Source organism: Rattus norvegicus, chromosome 7 (genome assembly GCF_021556685.1).
Source record: "Rattus norvegicus strain SHRSP/BbbUtx chromosome 7, alternate assembly SHRSP_T2T, whole genome shotgun sequence".
Lineage (NCBI taxonomy): Eukaryota > Metazoa > Chordata > Mammalia > Rodentia > Muridae > Rattus > Rattus norvegicus.
In genome coordinates, this window is record NC_141540.1 from 138,815,109 (window position 1) to 138,842,459 (window position 27,351).

Here is a 27,351-nt window from a genome sequence, read left to right on the forward strand (position 1 = left end):
ATACCAGAGGAATTCTGAATTAAAAAACTGGGCTGGAGGTGCAGCCCAGTGGCACAGATCTTGGTTAGCTCAAGGCCTTAGACCTGACTCCCAGTACTGAAAAACAGTACAATCTCCAAAAACATCTCAATAAACAAACAAACAAACAAATAATAAATAAATAAATACATACTCCAATTATAAAACGGGCAAATGAACAGACGACAGTCATCAAAAGAACAAATAATAAATACATAAAATGTTCAACAACTTAACCATCAGAGAAATACAAACTACCATGCTGTGTAAAGGAGGCAGGCCAGAAGGAACTCCAGAAGACCTGCACTCAAGACCTGCCATACCACCTACCAGCCAGGTGACCCTCCCTCCTCAACTGTGAGGTATGAATACAAACTCACCTTAGCTATGGCCCGGGTCAAAAGCACTCACTTATTCACTATACTAATAAAAAGAGAGCACACTGCCAAACTCTCTCTACAGACCCAGTCACAATTGGTAAGACACCATGTAAGTGTGTAATGAACAGATGCAAACCTCTTGCTGTGCCAACTATCTACCATCTCACCGTGTTCCACCCTTTAGGTCACTGAGTGAAAGGAACAACTCAAGTATCACCAGAACAGCTTTCTTTTAAGAAAGTCTATGACCTCCAAGACTCTACTCTTAATTAATAGAAATAAATAAATTTAACTGGCTTTAAAAGAAATTATCTGTATGTGCATGTGTGTGTGTGTGCAAACCCATATGTAGAGGCCATGTTAACCTTGGGTCTTGTTCCTCAAGAAGCTATATCTTTTTTGGAACAGGGTCTCTTACTGGCCTGGAAGTCATCAAGTAAACGCAACCAATGAGCCAGGAAGGGCCTGGCACCTGCCTGTCTCTGCCGTCAGGAGCCGTAACAGGACAAGCTAACCACTAGCAGGTGATCCTCCTGAAATGACTTCGCTTAGATTACATCTACCACACGCTCTGACAGACAAGGCCCAGGGGTAAATCATTTCAGGAAAGATTCCTGCTATTAATATGCCTTTCCTGTTGTTATTAAACATATAATAACAATAACTAGGTATTAGCCCACCCTTTGGAGCAGACCTCTGCAGATCTATGGAGATGTCTTGTAGTGATGCTGTATAGACAAATAGATGATTTCTTAATTCTTGATGATCCTATAAGAATTCCTAAAATTCTATCAGTGGTTATTAAGCTCCTTTATAGTGGGACTGCTATTAGGTCCTTTTCTGACAGCCAGAACTGCAGTGAGAACTCTGTCAGTCTCCCATGTGTCACCAGTTAATTGTTTCTAGACAGTATCCAGACTTTCTCCTACTCAGAGCACATTCCAGGAGGCTGGAAAACAAGTCATAAAACGGGAATTAACGATTTATTATAGGTGCTAGGACAGAAGATAAAAATATTGACTAGGTTTATCTACACAAAACTTCACTAGTAACTTAGGTATGGTTTTTAACTTTCAAGGAACCTGTGGAGCTGTGACAGGTAATGGATGTGTAGACAGATAATTACTCCTAATCGATATGCATGTAATCATTCACACTGTAAACGTCTTATTCGATTTATGATTTGAATTTAATGTGTGAACTTGTGATGAACCTTCTAACATATGATCGTGTATTCTGAAAGATGGGTAAGTGCTGAGGGACAAAGAGAAGAGTCGGAACTGAGCTGAGAGCTTTTAGACGGAACACTTCTTAGTAAGATCTCAACAGAATGTAAGAGAGCAGAAGGAGCAGACAGGCTTTTCCTTACCACAGAACAGAACAGGTCATTTCTTAATAACCAGGCAGGCTTAGTCTTATGAAAGAAACACCTGGTCTGAATGGAAATGAGCGTGCGTGAGTCTGTATGTGACTTATGTGAGTTTGTGCATATTTGCTATGTAAAATTCCTCCCTTCTGTGAGTCCTATACTCTTCTCCTGGTTCAACAGAAGTTTACTGCTCCAAAGAGCGTAAGAAAACCTTCTCCGTGCTCTGCCTCAGATTGTTCGGCTTTTGCCCTTTTCTTAAGAGAGCTTTCATAAGTAATTTTGTACAACTTAGAAATAAATGTTATCATCACCTTTCAAAGTGTCCCTTTTTCTTCCTGGGACTCCTTCTAGCAGGCTGAAAGTTAGATAGGTGCAGTTCCTACTGAAATAGAACAAAGGCCCTTACTCAATCCCTCACTGTTAGGCTGCAGCTGCAGGTGTCAATGGCCCTTAGAAAGAGTGAAAAGGTTCCTTAGGACTTTTTAGAAGTTATCAGCACTTCAGGATAGTTAGAGAGATAGAGCATCAGGACCCTTAGACTTTAAAGCCACACCAGAGTCCTACTCTGTGCCCCCTCTTTACCCTCTCCAGGAGGGGAGGCTCTGGGCACTCTGCCTCCCAAGTACTGGCATTATAAGCGCAAAGCACCTTGTCTAGCTTTTGGTGTGAATGTTGGGAATTGACCTTAAGTCCTGATCCTTGAGGGAAAGCACTTTACTGACCAAACTATTTCCATAGCCCCTCACTGGCTTTCTAAAAAATTAATATTTTTTATTTGACATTTTGTTTTTATAACTGATGAAAACTGTTCCTAGTGAGAGTAGATGTTCTAACCAATCAAATTTATCAAAACAAAAACTGCTGAGTGAAGTTTACAGTTTTACTAAGGAAAAAAAAGTTTAGAAAGGTTGTGAAGCAACAGGAACACAAGGCAGTAGGAAAAATAATGTTTTCCAACATTTTGGAACTTAGAACAAAAACTTTATAAAGAGAAATTTTGGGGAGACAGCAGCGTAGATCAGGTAAGTATAATGGTTTACGAGCATGCAGGGGCGAGCAGACGAATAGCTCCCTGTATGAGGCGTCTCTGGCTGCAGTGTTTCCTTACCTCTTCTGCTGTGCTGAAATGTCGCCTCTGAGTTTTCTTGGGGCTTAAAAGACTCCGCCGACACGACCCACTCCAGGACGGACTTGGGGCAGGCTTGATGGGGAATGACTTTTCATAGGCAGACACATGGCAGTGGTGATTGGACTTGCCCACAAAGGTGTTTGACAATCCACTAAAATAAAGTTGTAAGAAAAGGTAAATCTAGGTAAAAAGCCTATTTTTTACTTTTACTTTTCAGAAATAACAGAGCTGGAGAGGTGGTTCAGTGGTGAGGAGCACTCTGACTGCTCTTTCAGGGGACCCGGTATAGTTCCTAGTGCCCACAGGTGTAGTGACATTTCTGGAATTTCAGTTTCTTCTAAAACAAACAAACAAACAAAAAAAACAAACAAAAAAACAAAACAGGAATAAAAGAAACTGCTTTTGTGGAGCTGGAGAGATAGCTCAGTGGTTAAGAACACTGACTGCTCTTCCAAAGGTCCTGAGTTCAAATCCCAGCAATCACATGGTGGCTCACAACCATCTGTAATGGGATCTGATGACCTCTTCTGGTGTGACTGAAGACAGCGACAGTGTGCTTATATAGTATAAAAAAATAAATAGGAAGGAAGGAAGGAAGGAAGGAAGGAAGGAAGGAAGGAAGGAGGGAGGGAGGAAGGAGGGAGGGAGGAAGGAAGGGCGGGCTTTTGTTTTAATCTCAGTTGTGGGATATGGGGCTGCTTTACAACAGCTGACCATAATTTGCCTTGTGCTCTAGCAGAGGCCTGGTCTTGCCAGTTGCAGACAGTTTCAACAATTGAGTGACATTTGGAATTCTGGGAACTTTTCAGAGAATATATACATTCCAGGGCCTCGAGAGGCAGAGTGGGTTGTTGGTAGTTCATGGGTATAGTTTGTTATTAGTCGTGCTCAAAGAAGAAACAAAATGAAAGAAATTAGATTCAAAGATCTCTATTTTTCTCTCCCCCGCCATCCTTATTCCTCTCCCACCTAGTGATAGGGGGAGAAACAAGGTTATGGAGGCCACAGATAAAAGGTGGGAAAAAAGAACCCACAAAGTAGTAAAGACCAGCTACACACATGGCAGTTCACAACTGTCAAACTCTACACACATGGCAGTTCACAACTGTCAAACTCTAGTCACACTGACATACATGCAGGCAAAACACCAATGCACATAAAAGGAAAAAGAAAGACAGCTGGAATGACAGAAATGCATCTGTGGAAATACACAACACCTGGGATATAAATCAGGCTCTGCCTCCCAAAAGATTGTAGACTGCTAAATCCTATCGCTAGCAAATAACCAAAACTGTTTTTCTTGTATTCACAATCTAGAATTTCCTTTCTCAAGAACCAGTTAGCAATATGGCATGAGAGAGAACAAACCCGGTTGATCTTTGCTGGAGAACCCAGAGTGGAGGCATGCTAACCACATATATTTTCTCTGTCATCACTACTGCACATTTCTAGTCCACAGCCCTGTCCCTAAAGCTCTTTGGAAGGAATGACTTTAAACATGTAAAGGTGGATAAACTGAAGTCTACTAATCTTTACAGTGAACCTTAAATTTCCTCCAGGACAACAGAGGGCTCTCCTCCTTCAGGAAGAACCACCAGAAGGTTCTCTGCCAGGGTGCAGAGCACATGACGGATTCTTACTATCTGTGCCCTTTCTAGTGGGAAAACTGACAAGAAAAAGACCTTGGTGAACTCAAACCCCAGTCTGTCTAAAGCTCACTGGTTTGAAGCATCTCCATCCTCACATGCTTTCTTTCCATCCGCCTTCACCTACAAGCTTGAGGTGTGTACTCTAACCACAGTGAACTCTTCTTTTCTTTCATTTTCCCCCAAGGACTCAAAACAGTTGAATAGCTGTCTAAGCTAGAGTCACTGAACTCAGCTAATCTAAATGAGATGGCCTAATCTAAAAACAAACATACTCTCTTAGTTTTCAAACTCTATGGAATTTCCTATATAATGTGACAGAAGGAGCAGACTCCAAATGTCAGCTCAGGTTTGTGGTCAGGCTGGGCGGGTGTGGCTAGCACAACAGCAATGACAGTGCAAGTGTCCCAGAAAGACAAGCGGGTTTCCTACAATGTCGCCTCTACCTGTGTTTACTCAAGTGAGTCTCCTCAACATTAAAAACCAACCTAGACCAGAACAAGGCAAACGACAACATGAACAGCTAAGGTGAAATTTAAAACAAGACTGAATTCATTATGATAAACTATATGAAGTAGTCATTAAAAAAAATACTTTGAAAACTACTTTTAAAAAGAACTAATCATTTATCCTTCCTTTCCCACAATAGATTATACACTTCAGAGTAATCAAACAGCCTGACCTTATGAGAAAAACGGAACGCCAACTAAAAGTTTCATTAACTTTAAGAATCTTTAGATAAGGATTACCAATTGAAATCAATAATTATTAAGGGATTAGTTTCAGTGAAACTTTCATGCATATAAAGCCAAAGTAATCACACTCAGATTATATTCAGATCACAAAGGGAAAGCTCTACTGTTCAGTCGGGGACCAGACTCTGAACTCTCTTGTGCAGACTCAACCTACCATCACTGACCACTAAGCAGAATAAGACAGGGCTTGTTTTCTAGTGTGATATACCAAAATATCATTATGTCCTTGAGTCAGAAAATTACCTTACAAAAAGCACAACGCGTGGAGACTTAAGCAATGATCCCATGAAGAAGGGCAACTATCAAATCCAAAGGGCAACTCCACAGGAAAAAGTTACAAGCCACCAACCAGCCCTGCCTCCAAACCCCCAGCCCTTCAAGACTGCAAGAAACCTACGGGAATGACTGACAGGACACAGTGGGGTACTACATGGGATCAGTCTGTCAGTGAGATATAAGGGCACTAAAGAAGCCGTGGACAGAAGAGCAGTCTTAGTAGAGGGGCTGCTACACAAGCCTGCTGACCTAATGACCCCTGGAACCCAAGTAAAGGTGGAAGGTATCAACTCCAAAGCTGTCCGTATGGCTGCCATGGCACACACAGCTAGATACATACATATATACCACATGCTAATAGTAAATTAATAATTTTAAAATGTACGTATAGTATGAACTAGTCTTTGAAAAAAACGATATAAAGGCACCAACAATACTTAAAAGATTTTTATAAGACTTGTGCTCAGGTTGGTAGAAATGTGATGTTTTGTTTTTATCTATATTTTTTTAAAAGGATTTTTTTCTATAATAATTTCATATAAACATATAGTATTATCAATTTAAAAAAGCTATTTGCTAAATAATGCATGAATGTCTTCAGGGAAGACAAAAAATCATGTTTTGCATGGCGTGCAAGTACACAAGCGCTGCTACCCACAGGAAAGACAGACGGAAGAGAGACGGAGCAGCTGAGAGGAAACGGGAGAAGGCTCATGGGTCCTGCCCAGGCTCCCTCACCTATGTTAGCCTTTCCACGTCTGCAGTGTGAATGCACTTAGGACTAAATGACCCTGGGAACCATGGCAGACAGACACCCCCACAGCCCATGCGCTGATCTTCAAGTAGATAAAGGCCATTCTGTTGGTTTTAATCAGTATTAGGAAATTTGTCTAATGAGGAAACAAATGACCTTATATTCCTCAAATACATATAGAGAATTTAAGAAGTTATTAAGAAAAAACTTTATATATATATGTTGGGAGTCAGGCATGGTTGTACATGTCTGTAATTTCAGGACCTAGGTGTTAGAGGCAGGAGGATCAAGGTCATCTTTAGCTACATATTAAGTTTGAGTCCAGGGTGGGCCAAATGAGAACTTATCTCAAAAAATTAAAAATTAAAAATAGGCCGACAGGCCATTGACACAGCCTAGAGTGCCCAATTTCCTGGATTTGATTTCCCAACACTGTCAAAAATTTAAAAATAGTGAAGGTTTTCTGAGGTATTTGTCTTTAATAACCAGTGTAAGCATGGCCGGGTAACGGGTGGTACTCATGAATGGAGATAAAGCACTCCACACCCTGACTTTCTAAGTTACAGGAGGCTGGGCTCTGACTGATCGGCTCTGCTTTAGGAAGGGCATGTGAAGGCCACAATGGCTGAGTATGGGCTAGAGAGACGGCTCAGCCGGTAAGTGCTGCCTGCCCTTCAGTTCCCAGCACCCACATGACAACTCACCAACTGTCTGTAACTCGGTTCCAGAGGATTCTACATCTTCACGCAGACATACATGTAGGCAAAACACCAACGAACATGAAATAAAAATACATAAATTGAATAAAATGAAATAAAATAATAATAAAAACGTGCCAAGTTCTTTGTCACTCCAGCTGCAGACATCAACCTGCGTTTCCCTGCAGACTTTGCACTGACTGCTTGAACTAAGTCCTAAAACACTGACATGCTATCAGGGTTTCCTTCAGAAGTGTCCCGTCCTATCATTTAGAAGATTCTGCTATCACCCAAATTTAGCACAAAGGAAATATTTGTACAAATTGCGATGGTTTAAAGCCCTAAAATGGTACTCTCATTGAAAATTCTAATGTAAAGTCTATCTTGCAGCCATTTTCCCCTTGTGTCTGAGGGAGGGTTTGAGGAGTAGGTAGACCAAAACTAACCTTGAGGTCTTCCGGGTTTCGAGGTAAAGACTTCGGCTATTTCTTGGTTTTTGTAATGCTGATCCTGATGCTGGAGTGGAGTTTCTCCATTGTCCATTTGCACTTTGACCAAAGGTTCTTATGTCACCTGAGCCAAGGAAACTGTCTGAGGAAGGGTTATCTAAAAGAAAATCAAAGTTTCAATAAGTTGAACAAATCACTAGATGTGGGCCTTTTTATGATTGCAGCCATGTTCCACCATTGCATTCCAAAGTAACGCAGCCTATCACCATGCCTCTCATGGAGAAAGATCCCAGTCTCAACTGCCGATCAATGTGCAGTAAGGGACATCTACAAACTATGATCGATTCAGCCATACTAACCTGAAAAGTGACGAAGAAGCTGAATCCTGCCACAGTCATGTGCCTTATCTGCATCAATGTGACTCCGTGGTGTCCACCAAAAGTCAACATTTTACCCCAACTATATCTTGCAAGCACTCCCAGGCCTGGGCCTGAAAGAAGGTAGGCCAGACCAGTAAGACAGCAAGTGGAGGGCCGAGGAGATTGTAATTCAAATGAACAACAGTTAGCTCAGTAAGCAGCCGGCGTCACATCCTTCCTGTAACTGCCATGCTCTAGACTCAGACTCAGAGTACAGAAAACCTAACTGCTGCTCCCTGGCTGGCTTACGGCAGGAATGACCCACGGTAGACCTCTGGCTCTAGTACGACCTTCCGTTTCTTAAAGCCGCAATCATTACATAGATCGTCAGTGCTCTAGCGGTTGCTACCACAGTCAGACTGAGGATTATTTATTATTTTAACTTTATGAACTCTAGATTATAAACTGGAATGACAAAAACCTCTTCAAAGTTTCAGCTACGAGTAGAATAATTCCTATGCCTTCCTTTCTCTATCAGGAGGACCAGATAAGTTAAACCCACTCCCGCAAAATAATTTCAAACATTAGGCTATCGAATTCTAGGGAGCATCAGCGGAAAAAGTAAAACTGATAATTCTCTAATCTCAGAATTTGTCTTATGCTAACACTATTCTGAAGCTCTCCTTTCCAAGAACATTAACACAGGACTTTGAACAATAGAATGCATTTATGTTATCTAAAGTATTTAAGTGTGGGTATGGTGATACACACCTGTAATCCCAGGACTTGTGAAGCAGAGGCAGGACAATCACGAGCTTAAGGTCAGCTTTGGCTACAGTAAGATTATCTCAACAAACGCACACACATATGCATGCATACGCCTGTTTGTCTTTTAGTACTCTACCCAAATAAAACAGCCTTCAAAGAGAAGGCTCTGTACGTACATCAGGAAACGTAAGGGGTAAACGTACATGGGTAAACGTAAGGGGGAGAAGGAGCAATCCACAGTCCTGTTAGTATCAAGAGTCATGGCAGTGTAGTAACTCAGGCTGACAAAATAAGCAAATTCACTTCGGAAATCAACTAGAACGTTCCTCCTCTACAGTAGTAAGTGGGCTTTAACATCTAAGGACACAAGGCTCCTGAACAGGCGTCTCGGTAAGAAACCCAGAAAACAACGGATACTAAATGCAAAGCTGTAACAGTAGAAGTGCCTTTCGCACTGCTTGCTAAACGATCTAACTAAAATCGTTTATTTGAGGAGGAAATCTGTTAAAAATACAAATTAGCTTGATAGATGTGAAATGTGAGATCTAGGCTACGTCAGAACAGCCTCCCAGGAGCAATAGTGAGGCTTCAGCTTACAGGGCTAGGGAAGCGCAGTGCTCAGTCAGGGGGCTCTATCCCCAGCCGAGGACATCACTCTAATTGCAATCCTCTAATTGCTGGTGGGAGTAAGGGACTAATAAGAGGCTGCAAATCTTTTGTTACCTGTAAAATTTAACCTGCTATTTTGCCATCACTAAGAAATTAAGAGTTACAAAGCCAGAAACCAAGTAATTTATCATGTGCTCATACATGCATACAAAACTAGAATAGCCTGAAAATGTAACTGTGGTTATGTTCTAAGGATGAAATGACTGAGTGCCTTTCTCTGCAAGTTTCCTGCAGAAACAGGCAGCACTTTTCTGAACATAATAAAACTAAAACCAAGTGAGCTCCCGCTACTCAGAGGCTCTTTGGTCCCCTCAGCTCCTTCTAAAAAGTAAAGGATAGTGTGTCAGATAATCATTCACTGTGAAAGTGACCCATTACCTCTCCTCTTAACATTGGGATAGATTAGTTACTATAGTAACAGCACATTAAACAAACAACCTACCATGTGTTAGCTTAATAACCTAACCGAACATACCTTCCAAAGATATTGATAAATTTATAGCACTAGAAAACTCCTTTCATGTCAATCAACTTTTTTGTTGCTCTTCAGGATTAAGAACACTTTAAATTTCTCCCACTGTGCTCGGCTAAGGCTGGCAACTAAAGGAATGTACTGCAGTTATGCTTGGAAGTAACTTCCTTTATGAGAAACAGTTTTGAATGGCGTTATTCAGAGAGACAGTCCAACAGATTCTACAGTTTGGACTCTTCCATTTTCATTTCCTCATGGAAGACAAGAGCATGGCAAAGCAGCAGCAATCACCAGCAGTGCCCTGATTAGAAGACTATGGCAGATACCAAGAGACCCACACCTAGCTCCATCAGCAGGGCGCTGTGCAGCTGGAATGAACTGGAATGGGCGGCAAAGGAAAAGGTTCTAAGGTGTGTGGTAAAGGTAGCTTTGCTTTTGTCTGGTGCTGGGGATCAAACCATGGGTCCTGTGTATGCATGTTAGACGTAAAATTCTGCTTGTAAAGTCCATGGCATGTCATAACTTGTTTAATCAATAACTTGATGAAATTTGATCAGTTCTCAACCTGTGGGTTGGGACCCCTTTGGGGTCAAATATTCTATGTATCAGATAGCTACATTATAATTCATAACAGTAGCAAAAATGAAGCAACGGAAATAATCTTATAGTTGGTGGTCATCACAACCTGAGGAACTGTGTTAAAGGGTCATAGTGTGAGGAAGGTTGAGAACCACTGAGCTAAACAGATCTGAATGCTGTTTCAAGCGGCAGAGAGCACACAGGATGGCTCTAACAGATACTGCAGCACACTTCCATCAGCACGATGTCACTATTCACTGCTCTTTTTCTCGTGTATACGAAACTATTATAAAATATTTTTATTTTCGTAAAAAGGTCATAAATTCAAGTGGGAGATAAACTTTAGTGAAAAACTTTTGGTATGAGGATTAACTTGTGGTATGATGACAAACACAGGAAAAGTGTAAATCACAACAATTTGTGACTAATTAGAAAAAGACAAGAACCTAGTCAAATATTACTACATCCAAGAACATGAGGATCTGAGTGACCTCAAATATATCTCTGTCAATATTAAGGTTCAATTAAAATTAAAGAGAAAAACTGTATGAATGCTTGTAAGAGGCATTATTAACAACCAACAAAGGTATAATGGACTTATGCCCTAGGAAACACAATGGTGACACAACTAAGGCACAAATCCCACAGCCTGTCCTTCAGAGTCACAGACTGGAGATTTCGGCCAGATAACCTGCTACTCTGTAAAACCCTGGCCAGCACAATGTGGAGCAGCGCTCTAGAACAAGCATTGGTACATGCAGCAAAGCAACTGTGCACTTACATTTACAGGGGTAAGTGACGCCCAACAGAAACCTCTCCATGTTAGCTCACATTGGCTGTAATGTCAAATCTAAAATACAGGTTTTTACAGCTTTGTGGAGTCTGAAACTACATATAAGGGACTATGGCTGTGCATAACAGTGCCACAGATTAAAAATTAACAGAAAACAATAAGCATAAGAACTTGTGAACTAACAGAAAACAAAAAGTACAAACTTTAAGTTACAAAGATTTTATGTGTCAAATTATATAATGTGTATGAATAGAGAGAGATAAAAATCACAAGAGGCCAAAGAGGATGGAGGTAAATAATATTTGGTTTTTAGTCAAGGGGATTTAGGTCTAATCGTCTATACAACTGTTTTTTATAGAGCAGTCATTTAAAACACAGTGGAATGGTTCGATCCAATAGTAAACTAGTATATGAAATAACAAGCAAGTACAGCACGATCCAAATGGAAATATTAATGATTTGATTTATTAATTCCACAATCATCTTTTTTGGAGATTTAATTATGAGCTATCATACCAGATTTCTTTGTTCCCAAAAGGCCTTTTCAATAACGACTAAAGAGTTACTTTCTCAGTTCTTTGATCATTGAAATTATTGACACATACTATGTAGAGGCCACTGTGCATCCTGAGGGGAAATCTAGTGCCCGGGGTATAGTACCACCCACCTAAATAATGCACATTTAAATATAATATATGTCTAAAAGAACATCATACTAACGTCTTTTTAGGGGAGGAGATCTCATCTTGCTGACAAAGAATCCTGAGGAAGCCAAATAATAATGATTATTATGTGCATATTTATTTCATATTTATCATAAGCTTATCCTTACAAAAAAAAATCTCACGTAGACAGGCTCTAAAGTATACCTTTTACTCCCATATTTGTGGCAAAATGAGATTTTAAGTAATGCTGAGTGAAAAGACCTGGAAGATCACTGTAGTCTTCCTGAGTTGTCATGCTCAGAGAAGAATGGGCAGATTCTTAGTTTCCCAAGTGACAGGCAGAATACTGTCAGCAGTCTACACCGTAGGAAGGGTTAGATAAGGCGGCCAGCCAGCCAGGGATGGGTCACCTCGAGAATGCTGACTTCTGTCACAGATCACAGGTTGAATAGCAAAGTCCTTGACTACACAAGCATACGGCTGTGGCAGGCGCTACACAGAAACATGTAGTTACTACTTCCTGCCCAGAAGGAGAAACAGACTTGGGCAGAAAGACATTTTCAGGTTTAACTGTTTCAAGAACAGATATAAGTTAGCTGTGTGGTTTAAATCAATATGAACAAACATCCTTTGTACTACATGCACACAGCAAACCAGAGACAAAGCAGAGCAAAGCTGTGTATTTTCTGTAATGGGACAGTAGACCTGGAGGACAGATTCCAAACAATCTCCCACCCAAGGATGAACACTTGATCGACATTAAATCCAAACTATTGTAGCGACTAAATACATACACACAAACACCTTATAACAGGATGTGTGAGCGGGAGAATGTCACGCTGCTTCTGACAGAGCTTTCACCTTTTCTTTTGACAGTATAAGGAGGAAACCCAGGGCTTTGAGCACCAGGCTAAGTGCTCCAGTGCTGAGTCATGTCCCGGTCCCTGAGAACGCTTGCACTCTAGATGGTAAACACAACGTATTTGCTATGAAGAAATGAGGGCACGCGGTGATTGAGTACAAGCAAGGAGCCATACCTGAGTGATAGTCTGGGTTATAGGCTGCACTGCTTGTAGAACCCGTGAAAGCTCGGTGTAGAGTCCCCTGCCTGAAAGGCAGGATCTAGAAACAGAAGGTTGTCTTCTTAAATCATATTTTTGACAATTAAAGAGAATAAGATTACATTAAGAAAAACATCATTAAACAGGACTATGATAACTGTGCAACTCGATATAACATGTAAATATCTGTTACATTATAAATAAGCTGCACACTAACAAGAAAAACCAATTTGAGAGAATTACTGGGATTTAAGGGGAAAGTTGGAAATGATGACCTGCTCTCCAGTGTAAAGGACGCTCACTGGACGGTGCATCTGCATTCTCTATGTTCTAGCCGACCATGAGTTATAAGGTTACAGAAGCGGAGAAGTCAACTAGGTTTTGCTTCTGAGGACCTCAAGAGTAATTTTCGTGGGGAGAGCTGTTACAGTCTCAGTCCAAGTGCAAGCTGTAAGCTTGTGACACCTGAGGATGTGGGGGACGAGTGTCCCACCTGCTATGACAAACCCTCTCATTCAAACTAGAGTACCTGCTTTGTTTTAATTACAAAAATTAATAGATTATTGCCCCCCCGCCCATGGCATGAACAAGGAGGTCAGAAGACAACTTAAAGGAGTCCGCTCTTCTGCTATGTGGGTCTCAGGGACCAAACCAAGGCCCTTCTGTGTGGCAGAAGGAATGCTTTTACCATATGGCTTCTGTTCCCGTGGTAGATGGTCAGATTCCGCATCATCCCCGGCTCTCAAGCAATGCCTAAGTCACAGCAAGCTCAGAACGGCTATACATTCACTCCTCTCCCTCAAGCTATGCTCAGTACCCAGTTTAAAAGAACAGAGATCTGGGTTTCAACAGTAGGATCTTCAAAGTAACAGTGAAGACCTTTGTAAAAAATATGACTCTTGCCGGGCAGGGGCAGCACACATTTACTCCCAGCGGTAGGGAGGCAGAACCAGGTGGCTCTCTGAGTACCAGGCTGGTCTGGTCCAGAGCTAGTTTTAGGATAGCCAAGGCTACACAGAGAAACAACATTCTTTTTTCAAAAGATTTATTTATTTTATGTATGTGAGTTCACTGTTACTGTCTTCAGACACCAGAAGAGGGCATCGGATCCCATTACAGATGGATGTGAGCCACCATGTGGTTGCTGGGAATTGAACTCAGGACCTCTGGAAGAGCAGTCAGTGCTCTTAACCGCTGAGCCATCCCTCCAGCCCAACAAAAATATTCTTAATTCATATTCTTAACTCAAGCAGAAATCCAACATTAAAATTATCGTCAAACGTTCACGTGCTTAGAGTTTTTAGTGTGGAGTTCAAACTGCATCAAATATTTATAATGAGGAAAACAATTGATTAAAGGGAAGGAATGGTTCCAACCTGCTGGTCAGAAAGTGCAAGCTGGTCCTCTGGAAAGCCTGAGTGTGGCAGGAGGTGGGCTCTGAAGGCGGAGCTGTGGTTCACTAAGGTCACCTCCCCAGCGTCCATCTTCACCCCGTCGGCAGTGTCCTCTAGGGAGAGAGACCACATTAGATCAGGACACAGTCCGTCAACAACACCTTCACCTAAAAAACTGTTCTCAAAGAAGAACTATATACACAAACAAAACCCCTCCTTCATAGCATGTGAAGACAGCGGTCTATTCAGAATTGACTGAGATCATCTAACAAGCAGCTCAAAACCTACGCAGGAATAAAAGCAGCCTGTTTTATAGTTTGTTTTTAAAACAATGAAATATTCCCCAAAGAGAACTCCCCCCGGCCCCCGGAGCTGAGGACCGAACCCAGGGCCTTGCGCTTGCTAGGCAAGCGCTCTACCACTGAGCTAAATCCCCAACCCCCAAAGAGAACTTTTAATGTCTTAAGTACAGGAAATTTAGTATTAAAAAAATTAGGATGGTGGGTAAAAAGGCATGCTCTGGAAGAGGCAGCTACTGGAAAAGCAAAGGTAGAATTCTGGTTATCTGTCCTATGAGTTTGGAATTAACATGGACAACACGAAGCCTGTCACTTAAAGAAGGAAGGAGGGGGTTACACCACCATGCAGAAACATGGTTTACACTGGTTTACTTTCTATCTTAACACAAAAAAAGGTGCTTTAAAGTTTAACTCAGGAGCTGGGGAGATGGCTCAATGGGTAGAGGCCCTTGCTGTACTTGGTCTGCAACCCTAGCGCCCATACAAAGTTGGAGACAGCAGTGTTTGCCTGTAGCCCCAGCACTGTGGAGTAAACACAGGCAGATCCTGGGAGCTTGCTGGCCAGACTGCTAACCTGGCAAAAGCAGTAAGCTTCCAATTCACAGAAGTCATTGTCTTGAAGAAATAAGGCAGACAGGATATTAAAAATCTTCTTTAGGCCTGTACACATTCGCATAGGCAAGCGTACCTGCACATACAGGTGTATGCACCCTCCCCCCAAATACCAACCATTCTTTAAAACAAAACAAACAAAAGACCTTAATTCGCTGAACTGTTTTTTCTGTAAAAAGGTAAGAATGTATTTGTATTGATCTCAGAGTCATCAGTGACTATAGTGTCCTGGCAGACTTTTACTTTGGAAACATCTTACCATAAATTCGATAAACAGGAGCAGAAGAGAGTGAAGAGAGCTCAAGTGACTTACACTGACAACAGCATTGAGGAAGGGGAAATGAATAAGGAGAGGGGGAGAGTACACCATGATGGCGGGGGCAAAAGTGGAAACAGCTGCTAACGGCAACTGAAAAGTAGCATGGACATTAGTCTTCCTGTTTAGCCATTTCAATTTATTCCTAAACTGGCTGCTATTTCTGTCTCCTTTTGCAGACAGAAAATACTGTGAATGAGACAGTAGGGATGTTCCCATTGCAAAGTTTCATTATCATTAGCTACAGCAAATAAAATATTTACCTTACTCAAATTATTTCTCCTACAGGAGGCGGTGCGACACAGAACTGAAGAATAAGGACTGGAACTCTGCTGGATAGAGTGTATGACTCCGAGCAGGTTTCTTAACCTGTATCTCACTTTCTTGTTGACTGTGTACATTTTGTACTATTATGTACATTTTGTACTATTAGGTACTCTTGCAGATGGTTGAAACGATGAAATGAATATAGATTACACTCAGTCTCAGACTAGATAGTAAGCATAACAAACACTGCAGTGCACACTCAGTGAGTAAGGAAACGACCTTCAATGGTTTTGTAGATAAGGTATGAACCAAAGGAAAAATGGAGCATACAGGGCTATCTCATTAGGACTAAGGACCTGTAATATTATTACTATGCACAACGACACAAACAGAGCAAACAGTGGGAGCGCACTCTTTCTCTCACCTAACTAATCACTGTGTAAAGGACGGACTGACTAATTTAGTTAGTAGTCTTACCCATTTCAGGTCTTTTCACATCACTGACTGTAGTAAAGATACAAAATCCTATAAAAGAAGACAGAAAACATGAAGATTACACAGTGAAGTATATAGCTTGAGTATTATACAACAGGGGCTTGCACAAAAGTGACCTTTATGTACTGAGTGGAGAAAAATGGTGAAGGCCATTGACTTGCTGAGAAAAAGAGTTAAAAAAAAAACAAAAACAAAATGGCCTGAGGTACTCACAAACACTGCTGCAAACTATACCACACTCAACAGCAGCCACAGGTAACCCAGACAATCACAGACCATCAAAGTAAGAACCATGTCAAGTGAGCCAACCCCAGGAAACAGAATCATGTGCATATAAATCAGTTAGTGACTTCGATAAAATCACAACAAGAAATTCTCCCCAATCCGCCAAGGTTTTTATTAACTCATCCTAAATCATTTTTTTAAGCAAGTGATAGACTTTGTGACCCTAAGATTTGTCTTCCATAAACTTTATACAATGGATAAACAAAATCCTACAAATTTACTGGGTACAAATCAAGGAATACTTTCAGTTGTACAAAGCACTCTCCACTCAACATTATTCACCAACCTCTGAAAAGGGTTGGAATACAGCTCCCTTGTATAGCATGTACAAGGTCCTTTATGCAACCAATCCTTAGTGCCAAACCAATCAACCATACCAAATTTAACCTGCTTAAACCAAGGCTTTATCTGCATAGAAGTTCCCCTCGTATAGGATATATGTTCCAAGGCTTCCAGTATATGTCCAAAACTACAAGTGGTACTGAATTATACACACAGGCACATTTCCTATACGTGCATAATACACACACACACAGGCACATTTCCTATACATGCATAATACACACACACACACACACACATACACAGAGGCACATTTCCTATACATGCATAATACACACACACACACACACACACAGAGGCACATTTCCTATACATGCATAATACACACACACACACACACACACAGAGGCACATTTCCTATACATGCATAATACACACACATACACACACACACACACACACACACACAGAGGCACATTTCCTATACATGCATAATACACACACACACACACACACACACACACACACACAGGCACATTTCCTATACATGCATAATACACACACACACACACACACATACACAAACACACACACAGAGGCACATTTCCTATACATGCATAATACACACACACACACACACACACAGAGGCACATTTCCTATACATGCATAATACACACACACACACACACACACAGAGGCACATTTCCTATACATGCATAATACACACACATACACACACACACACACACACACACACACAGAGGCACATTTCCTATACATGCATAATACACACACACACACACACACACACACACACACACACACAGGCACATTTCCTATACATGCATAATACACACACACACACACACACACATACACAAACACACACACAGAGGCACATTTCCTATACATGCATAATACACACACACACACACACACACAGAGGCACATTTCCTATACATGCATAATACACACACACGCGCGCGCGCGCGCACGTTGTTGTAAAAATATAAAAAATTAAAAAAAAAAGTACTTTCTACCCCGCTAGGTCCCGCACCGCAGTGCCCCACCTAAACATACAAAGCCCAGTACCATCCATCCCTTAAGAACATTAATAACAACCTGTAAATACACAGCGGAATCTTTTTTAAAAAGATTTATTTATTTATTTTACGTACAGCATTCTGCCTACATATGTGGCTGCAGGCTAGAAGAGGGCACCATATCTCACCACAGATGGTTGTGAGCCACCATGTGGTTGCAGGGAATTGAACTCAGGACCTCTGGAAGAGCAGTCAGTGCTCTTAACCGCTGAGCCATCTCTCCAGCCCTACACAGTGGAATCTTAACATCAGCCTCCATTGTCCTGCCACAGCTTCTCCCTTCTCCCTCCTGTCTCTTCCTTTCCATTCCAGTCTCCTTCTCTTCCTTGAAACTTCTCTCCCCACCCATCCTTCCTTCTCCTCCAATGACAGGCCTCCTTCTATGCTTTACCTGCCCCTCAACTGTACTTTACAAATTCAATGGGGAGAAGGTTCTGGTGAAGTCACCTGATTCCTGAGTATGTGACTAGGCAGTTGTCCTTGGGGCAGTGGAATTAGCATCAAAGTACAGATAACTCAGGGCAAACCACAACACATATATAAAATCTAATTCATAAATTAGAACAAGAGATTAACAACAGTAGTAAAAACAGAATGTCTTAGGGTCTTACTGCTGTGAACAGACACCGAAACTAAGGCAAATCTTATAAAGGACAACATTTAATTAGGCTGGCTTACAGGTTCAGAGGTTCGGTCCATTATCATCAAGTCAAGAACATGGCAGCATCCAGGCAGGCATGGTGCAGGAGGAGCTGAGAGTTTTACATCTTCATCTGAAGGCTGCTAGCAGAATACTAGTTTCCAAGCAGCTAGGACGAGGGTCTTAAAGCCCACACTCACTGTGACACACCTACTCCAACAGGACCACACTAATAGTGCCACTCCCTGGGCCAAGGATATACAAACCATCACATTCCACTCCCTGGCCCCCATAACCTTGTTCAAACACAGAAGTCTATGGGGGCCATAACTAAATACAGCATAAGGCAAAAATATATTTAGTCCAACTTCAAAAGCCCCCATAGTCTATAGCAGTCTCAACAATGTTTAAAGTCCAAAGTTCAAAGTCTCTTCTGAGATTCATCCACTCACTTAACTGTAATCCTCAAAGAAAAACAGGAAACCAGCTGGGCAAACTCCAAACTCTGCGTCTCCATGTCTGATGGCAAAGCCGTCTTCAGATCTCCAGCTCCTTTTTCATCTTTGTTGACTGCAACAAACTTCTTTCTCCTGCGCTGGTTCCACTCCCTGTTAGCAGCTTTCCTCAGCAGAGAGCCCAAGGCTCTGGCATCTCCAACATCTTGGGGTCTCCGAGGCAGTTTCTTGTTTCAATGTCAGGAATCCACACATGGTCTTCTGGGCTCCTCCACAGGGCTGGCGTCACTTCTCCAGCTCTGCCCTCTGTAGCTCTCAGGTTGATCCACTCTCCACTGCTGCTGCTGTTCTTGGTGGTCATCCCATGGTCCTGGCATCTCCAATCCACTGGGGTCTTCTGCTGCAACTAGGCTTCACCAATAGCCTCTCATAGGCTCTCTTCATGGTGCCAACCCTCAACTCCTTTGCATGACCCCTTCAGTCCTGGGCCATCAACTGCAACTGAGGCTGCACCTTCACCAATGGCCTTCCCTGGCCTCTCACAGTGCCCAGCCTCAGCGCATGACCCCTTCATGCCTTCAAAACCAGTACCACCTGGGTGACTCTTACACATTACCAAATCCAGCTGAAGCATGAGGTGCAACCTTGGCCATCTCTGGAACACAGCTTCTTTGTGCTCTCAGAAAACACTTCCCAGGTTTCACCTCAGTGATGCTGGTCTCTTCTTAATCATCACTAATTTCTTAGCTCCATTTAACCACCTATTTGTCCCAGTAGTTTCTTCTATTCTGGACTCTAAAACCAGAGCCACATGGCTGAAGCTGCCGAGTTCTGCTGCTTGTAGGAGCTGGAACATGGCCCCCTTGTTCTATTACATCATCACCAGCTTTCTGTTTTCCAACTCCCTCACTGCCTAAGCTCGACTGTCCTGGATCTTGCTCTGTAGACTGACTTTGATCTGCATGCCCATCTCCTAGGATTAAAAAGTGTGTACCACCATGCCTGAAGTTTTTCATTTATTTTCTAAACAAACTTGACTATAACTGAAACTGTAAAAGTGAATTGCAGATACTGAATTTCCCCCAGAAAAGGGTTGGGAGTAGTTAAAACCCTAACTGCTTAGAACTACTTAATTAGCATAACTATATACATCAGATTTTAACGACACAGTTTAAGGAGACTGAGTATTTGATTATCAAATCCACTTCTGTCTTAGCTACGATTTTACTGCTGTGAACAGACGCAATGACTAACTCTTACAAGGACAACGTTTAATTGGGGCTGGCTTACAGGTTCAGTCCATCATCATCAAGTCAAGAACATGGCAGCATCCAGGCAGGCACGGTGCAGAAGAAGCTAGGAGTTCTACATCTTCACCTGAAAGCTGCTAGCAGAATACTCACTTCCAGGCAGCTAGGGTGAGGGTCTTAAAGCCCACACCCACTGTGACACACCCACTCCAACATGGTCGTGCCTTCTAATAGGGCCACTCCCAGGGCCAAGCATGTGCAAACCATCACAACCACCATGCCTGGAAGTTTTCATTTATTTTCTAAATAAACTTGACTGTAACTGAAACTGCAAAAAGTGAAGTTGCAGATACTGAATTTTCCCAGAAAAGGGTTAGGAGTAGTTCAAACCCTAACTGCTTAGCACTACCTAATTTGCATAACCATCCACCTTTTAAATTTAAGGAAACTGAGCAAACTGTGAGACTGAGTGATTGTCAAATTAACAGCCATTCTGAATCCTCGAAGTATTCCAGAAGACTACGTGCTGTCAGCAGTCACTCTAACAGTCACGGTAACAAAGATGTGGGCGGGAGCCTCTGCAGTGGGCAGAGTATCCAGGCTGGCCAGGAGGATCCCCAACAGGTCATCCAGCCTTAGACTTTTGGATCAAATACATCTCTAAGCTTCTATCTAGAATTTCTCCAGGCTATTCTTCCCCTTTCTTCCTTAATGGGGTAGAATTTCTTTTTTTATGTGTATGAGAATTTTGCCTAAATGTGTGTCTGTGTACCATGTGCATACCTAGTGCTTGTGGAGGTTAAAAAAGGGCTTCAGATCCCCTGGAACTGGAGCTATGGATGCCTGTGAGTCTCTGTGTGAGAGAAGCTGAACCTAGGTCTTCGAAGAGCAGGACACCTCTTAACCACTGAGCTTTACCTCCTGCAGTAGGGCATTAGGGTAGCATTCTTTAGGGTCCAGATTAAGGTGGGGGAAAAAATCCAACAACCAAAGTTACTTTCTGATTGTGACTAGTTTATTCTGCATACCTTAAAAAGAAGTCAGGCTGGAGAGATGGCTCAGTAGTTAGGAGCACTGACTGCTCTTCCAGAGGTCCTGAGTTCAAATCCCAGCAACCACATGGTGGCTCACAACCATCTGATATGAGATCTGATGCCCTCTTCTGGTATGTATGAAGACAGCTACAGTGTATTCATACATAATAAATAAATCTTTTAACAAAATGCCAATTTAAAAGTCTAGTATCTACAACTTGGGAGATAGGAAGATTCCAAGTTTGAGGCCACTTGGATTATATAGCAAGATACTCTCTCTCTCTCTCTCTCTCTCTTTTTTTTTTTTTTTTTTTTTTCTGGAGCTGGGGACCGAACCCAGGGCCTTGTGCTTGCTAGGCAAGTGCTCTACCACTGAGCTAAATCCCCAACCCCTTAAGATACTCTCTCAGAAGGAAAAAAAAAAATCTGGTATCCAGTAGAATAAGCCCAATTAATTTTTTTTTTTCACTTTAGAGATGTGGAAGGAGAAAACAAGCTAGAAGTTCAATAATTCAAAAAGTTAACTGACTTGCATAAAATCACACAGATGGGGCAAAAGGAAGGACTCAAGAATTCCTCAACAAATACACACTCAAGCTTAGCACAGTTTCACATCCTTCAAACAAATTCACTCAAAGATTTACCTGGGCAATTGAAAAATCACCTCCAACTAGCTTTGAGTAATCTAGTCTGGCTCGTATACGTAAATGATTATTCATCCCTTTTTACAAATACACCTTGCTTCTTCGGTGTGCTTCCTCTACCTTCTTTAGTAATGATGTTGGAAGAAGAGATTTTTAAAAAACAAGAAAAAAAAAAAATCAAGATTCTACGAGTCCTAAATAAGGAGCCTTAGGTGTCATCAAATTCAAGCAAGGATGACAGTTTTTTATTTTAAGAAAATCTTTGTTGCTCAGTGGTGGTAAAGTCACACACCTTTCACCTCAGCCATGTGTGAGGCAAAAGTAGGTGGATCTCTTGTGAGTTTGAGGTCAGCCTGGTCTACTGAGCGAGTTTCAAGATAACCAAGGTTACACAGAGAAACCCTGTCTCAAAATATATATACGCATACATATATATAAAAAATTCTAATAATGTCTCCCTAATATTCATCATTCATTTAACTTACAGAATGTTACTAAGCAGCTGCTTATTAATGTGAATCAAGTTAGCAGCTGAACACCAAGTGAAAGGGAAATCTCCTGCAATAGAATACAAAGTAGTAAATTACTTGTAAGTCTGTATGCTTTGGAAGAGAGGATTATAAAAATGAATGTTTAGAGCACTAATGATGTGACTAGAAAATACAGTCCTGTACAGTTGGACCAAGATACCGAGTGGAAGTAAGCATGTGAGTGACCCTACTCTGAGTTCTGGAAAACAACTATACCTATGATACAGTTCACACTTGTTCAGGTCCTCATCATAGTATTTTTATGTGTACTCTCTCCCCCAGTTGGATTAGTACCTTAAGCACTTTAATACTCTACACCTCTAAACAGTAACTGCTTACACACATACACTAAGTGTGGGGTTCTGGGATAGAAACATGAGGAAGCTCTGGCCTTTGCCCTTTAGAAGTTTTCAGGCTAGGCGAGGAAGCCAGATGTATTCACAGACAGCAAAACTAGCATGACTGGTAGGAGAAGAAGTCAGTGGAAGAAAAAACTTCCCTCACCTTAGCCACAAGTGGCAGAACCTGTTTGTAAACTCATCCACTCCCTCTCCAGATGAGTGAGGCTACACCCACTTTCTCGAGGTGTGGATAATTAACTGAAATCAGGTTATGAAGCTCTGTAAAATGGACTGGGGGGCAGGTAGTCTAACTGGAAGGTTCAGGTTATTATTACAGGTGTCACTGTAACCTCAAAGGCAGTAATCCACATTTCAGCAAGAGTCCCGAATACAAACTATCTTTACGAAGAACACTTAGGCATGCTCTACTTCATCCAGAATTTCCTATTACAATGAAAACCCTACATCGAATAGTTGATAGCCTATTAAAGAACTACACAAAATTTTACAAGAATCACCATCACTCCAAATACAATATGTATGCCACATGATCTAAGTAATTTTAACAAGTGTGACTTAAAAGTGATAAAGGAGCAAGTTATTGCCAACAAGATAACAGAAAAACTGTAGAGGTACTGATAAAACAGAAATCACCAAGCTCAAGACAAGGGAAACCCAGCATATATCCAGAAAGATCACGTTAGGGTATACGAAGAAAAGGTTCAAGGCAATTACCAAGAGGCGATGAGCCAGGTAAGAAAACTGTGGCAGTTAAGGGGTTTCTCATAACCTGTGCAGAAGGGTCCAGACGTTTCTCTCTGGTGATGGCTCTAGCGCTATCACATCCCAGGGAAATACCACAGGGTAAAAGAGTTGGAGAATTGTTTACGTGAGACACAGTAGTCGAGAAGCAGCATTCAGGTTTCAAGGAAGAGAGGTGAAGCAGGTGGGAGCGAAAGCTGAACTTCCTCGTTGAAAACAGCTCTCCTTCCAGAGGACCCTGCTCTGGCGGGAAACTCCGGGAATCCCAACCGGCCTTTTCTCTTTGGGAAAGTAGAGTTGGGCGCAGAGAAGGCCCTGCTGTGACCGCATGGAGATGGCCTCTCCGCGGGTCAGGAGACGGAGGCCAGAAAGGGCGGCCTCAGTAAGCCCAACTACCAGACCCGGGCCAGACAGCCGCCACCGGACAGCAGGGGGGAATGGAGGTGGTCCCGAGGGGCGGGGCGGAAGAAAGGGCACGGTCCCCACCGCGGTCCTCTCTTCCGCTCAGCCCAGCGGAGGCCAGCGGGCCCGGTCCGACACAGCCTCCCGGCCCAGTCTCCCTCCATCCTCACCCCTCCCCCAGTTTCCCGCCGCCACTCACCGAACCGGAACCGGCTGCTAGGCAAAGGGGTTTCCGGCCGGGCGCGGACCGCAAAGCCCGGGAACCTCCGTGAACCGGAACCGTCTTTACAATACCGGAAGACCGTTTGGCGGGCGCCCGAGGAGGAAAGGGGGTGGGGCAAGAGGTCAAAGAGCTCGTGGAACGCCTGCGCGAGGTGGCGAGGCCTGAGAAGCTGAGGGAGCGTTTGACTCTAGTTTCAATCTTCCTGTCACCCTGTCAGACTGGGGTTTTTTCTCTTCGTCGCACTTCGAGTACTGTTAGTGCGCCCGCCGTCCTTTGCTTTTCTCTGTCCCTCCGCTCCTTGACCCGCTGTCTCCTGGTTCCGTTCGTTGACTTTTTTTTGGCTTACATGCAGGTTTCCATGGCAGCTGTTCGCTGTGGCCCTAGATGTTTAGAAACCTGCGCCTTCCCTGACAAATGAGGACTTGAGATCTAAATTGATTTCTAACTATGTCTTTTGAAAACCAGTGTGCATCTTGTCACACTTGACTGATCACAAGAAGTGGGGCTAGGGGAAACAGAGACTAAGAGAAACTTTGGGAACATCTTAACTTAGACTCTTAACAACACGCCAAACCTTATATAACTGGAATAATTTAAAACAGTGATCTCTAATGGGGTTCACCAGAGGTCTTAAACATGTAATAATGTGAGACTTTTTAAGACAGAATAATGGAGGAAAAATTAGCTTGTTCAAATTATTTACCGAGCTTCTGGCCCAGACCCTATTTAGAAGCTTGGAAAAGGCGCTTCAGAATAGTTCTAGACCCACTTAACTGCCTGTCTGAATTTGGTCTTTAAGTAGGGGAAGCCTCTAGAATCTACCAGCCTTTTCCATACTCTTAAGCATAAGGAGGTAAACTCGTTTGTTCAGGGGTTTTATATACTTGTTATGTATATAAAATATTATTTATATCACCTTACATGCTGATATTTTTATAGGGCCAAGCCCTAAAACCCAGTGGTATTAAGTATACATAGACCATGTCGACCTTTGACACTTTAAATATTCTATGGATCTATTTATTTGGGTTAAACTCTCTTTATTTCTAGGAAATAGCCATGCGTAAAGACGAATTCCATCTGAGATTTTTCATGTGCGTGTTTGAGTCTCGCCATGTAGTCAGGACTACTCAGAGCACAGGTACCACTGATTATGATATAGTGACAAAGGATGGGTTCTCTCAGAGCTATACAGGATGAGAGCTTCTGGCATACTTATAGATGTGTTTGTATTCCTAGTTGGAAAAACATTTGTCACCGTGTTGTGTGTTTTCTTTGTATAAGGGAGACGCTGTCCTTGTCCCAGGCAAATAAGACTTGGGAGCTGAGAACAAGACATATGAAACATGGGCTGGGTGCTGGTTTCTATTTAATTTATAGATTGTTCTAATCTATCTGGGCTCAGTTGTGGGAGTCCTTGTTGTCATTCAGTGAGCATCCCCAAACATGTAAGTCAGGACCTAGAGAGCACTGCCCTCTACTCTTCTCTAACCAGTAGTGATGTGTTCTGCTTTGCCTCTGTAATTACTAAAGGGACAGAATCTCTCGGAGGTAGTAAACTAGTTACTGAGAACAGTCATCACCTCTCCTAATCCTCTTGACTGTATTTCTGGAAAAGAAGTTTTGAGCAGCTAAGTCTCTTAGGGAAAGTAAAACAGTAGAAAGCACCCCCTCCCTGGTTCCCATCCGGAGGGTGACCTACAGTTATCGATTCCCAGCCGGGGAAGCTTCATCTTCCAACATGATCATACAGATGCCACAGTCAAAGGCAGATTTCTTGGAGAAACTAGAAAGTGTGGATGACCCAAACACCGTGGGACATGTACCTATTCTTGAAACCGGTGAGACCTGTGAGTAAACAGTGGGGATTGGTGGGGAGAGAAGTGCAGAAGAGCAGAAGGTTTGTTCACAGCATTATGATGGTGGTAGGCCAAGGCTGACATTTGAGACACAAGGGAGAAAGTGTGTATGGGGAGGAGGGAGAGAAGCTATAGGAGGAAGAACAGTTCTTTGTATGAACAATAATTAATTCCGTTTACTCGGTATCTGTAATTTTTTCCCCTCTGTTGCTGTAACAAAATACCGGATGCAGAGTAATGTATAAAACAAATTTTATTCACAGTTTAGGAAACTGGAAAGCCTGAGAACAGGCAGCTCCTTTTGTTTGGCCTCAGCTTGGGATTCCCTTGGTTGAGCCACATCACAGCAAAAATATAAGGGAGGGGGGTTGGGGATTTAGCTCAGTGGTAGAGCGCTTGCCTAGGAAGCGCAAGGCCCTGGGTTCGGTCCCCAGCTCCGAAAAAAAGAACCAAAAAAAAAAAAAAAAAGAATATAAGGGAGGAGGAGGGACCACATGGTGGAACGGCAAGCCAGATGTCCGGGAGGACCTACTCCGTTTTATAACAGCCTTCTTTAACAAGACCTGACTGGGATCTACAGGGTCCTCACTAACCCCTGCCCAGGCTGTTACCTCACACCAGACTCCATGCTTAAGGCTTTACCTGTTCCCAACATGGCCGCCCTGAACGCCCTGCTTTCAACACATGAGACCTTGAGAGATACACTCACATGGTTTCTAAGCTACAGGGATGCTAAGTCACTTGCCTCCCTTGTTACCCTAAGCTATTTAGTCTGGCTTCTGGATTGCCAGTAAACCTTACATAGAAAAACACGAAACTCTCATCAATGGATTAAATTAAGATATTATTACGTTACAAAATGATTCCAAAAGACTATAAAATTTACCCAGGGAAACATTTAATAACAGGTTTCCCTTGTATATCTTAATAAAGGTTCAACTCACCAATACTTTATATTAAATTTTAGAAACACATCTATATGTCCCTTCTCGGCTTAACTGCACATACATTGGAGCCGGTTCGCTGACAGTGCTGTGTGCCAGGGACATATTAGGAGTAACACGCTATAAAGCACGCTGTGCTGCTCCACTGCTCTAACAAAATGCTCTCACCAAAACCTTATGGGAAAAAAGATTAATTCCTACCCGCAGCCTCAGACATTTCAGTCCATTCTGCTGGGAAGGATGTGTGGGGAGAGCAGCTCACATCATGGTGGTTGAGAGGGAAGCCTGTGCTTCCCTCTGTCTCTCCTCCCTCTTATTCTACTCTGGGCCCCAGCTAGGAACCCAGATGTGTGATGGTGACAGCAACACACAG

General features: G+C 42.4%; 2 protein-coding genes across 39 annotated transcripts in view; one reads left to right on the forward strand and one right to left on the reverse strand.

The window, feature by feature from the left end:
• Senp1 (SUMO specific peptidase 1) overlaps positions 1-24,244 on the reverse strand; it is a 58,626-nt gene extending 34,382 nt beyond the window's left edge. For 2 of the 37 annotated variants that reach the window (XR_015623946.1, XM_087556758.1), the window contains exons 1-8: positions 23,524-24,174; positions 16,206-16,253; positions 14,217-14,347; positions 12,817-12,901; positions 11,835-11,876; positions 7,472-7,631; positions 7,032-7,067; positions 2,876-3,047 (exon numbers count right to left, since the gene is read on the reverse strand). Coding sequence is in view for 31 of the 37 variants with exons in the window: in XM_087556758.1 (XP_087412884.1) it covers positions 2,876-3,047; positions 7,032-7,067; positions 7,472-7,631; positions 11,835-11,876; positions 12,817-12,901; positions 14,217-14,347; positions 16,206-16,253; positions 23,524-23,575 (726 nt within the window). In the remaining 6 variants the exon portion in view is untranslated. 37 annotated transcript variants of the gene reach the window in all.
• A 55-nt stretch (positions 24,245-24,299) lies between these two features.
• Positions 24,300-27,351, forward strand: part of Pfkm (phosphofructokinase, muscle) — a 37,581-nt gene continuing 34,529 nt past the window's right edge. Inside the window, exons 1-3 of one of the 2 annotated variants that reach the window (XM_087558941.1) lie at positions 24,300-24,428; positions 25,226-25,316; positions 25,894-26,016. In XM_087558941.1, the coding sequence (XP_087415067.1) occupies positions 25,235-25,316; positions 25,894-26,016 (205 nt within the window). In that variant the 5' untranslated portion in view covers positions 24,300-24,428; positions 25,226-25,234. The remainder of the gene's footprint in view (positions 24,429-25,225; positions 25,317-25,893; positions 26,017-27,351) is intronic. The other variant, XM_087558942.1, reaches the window with a different exon arrangement.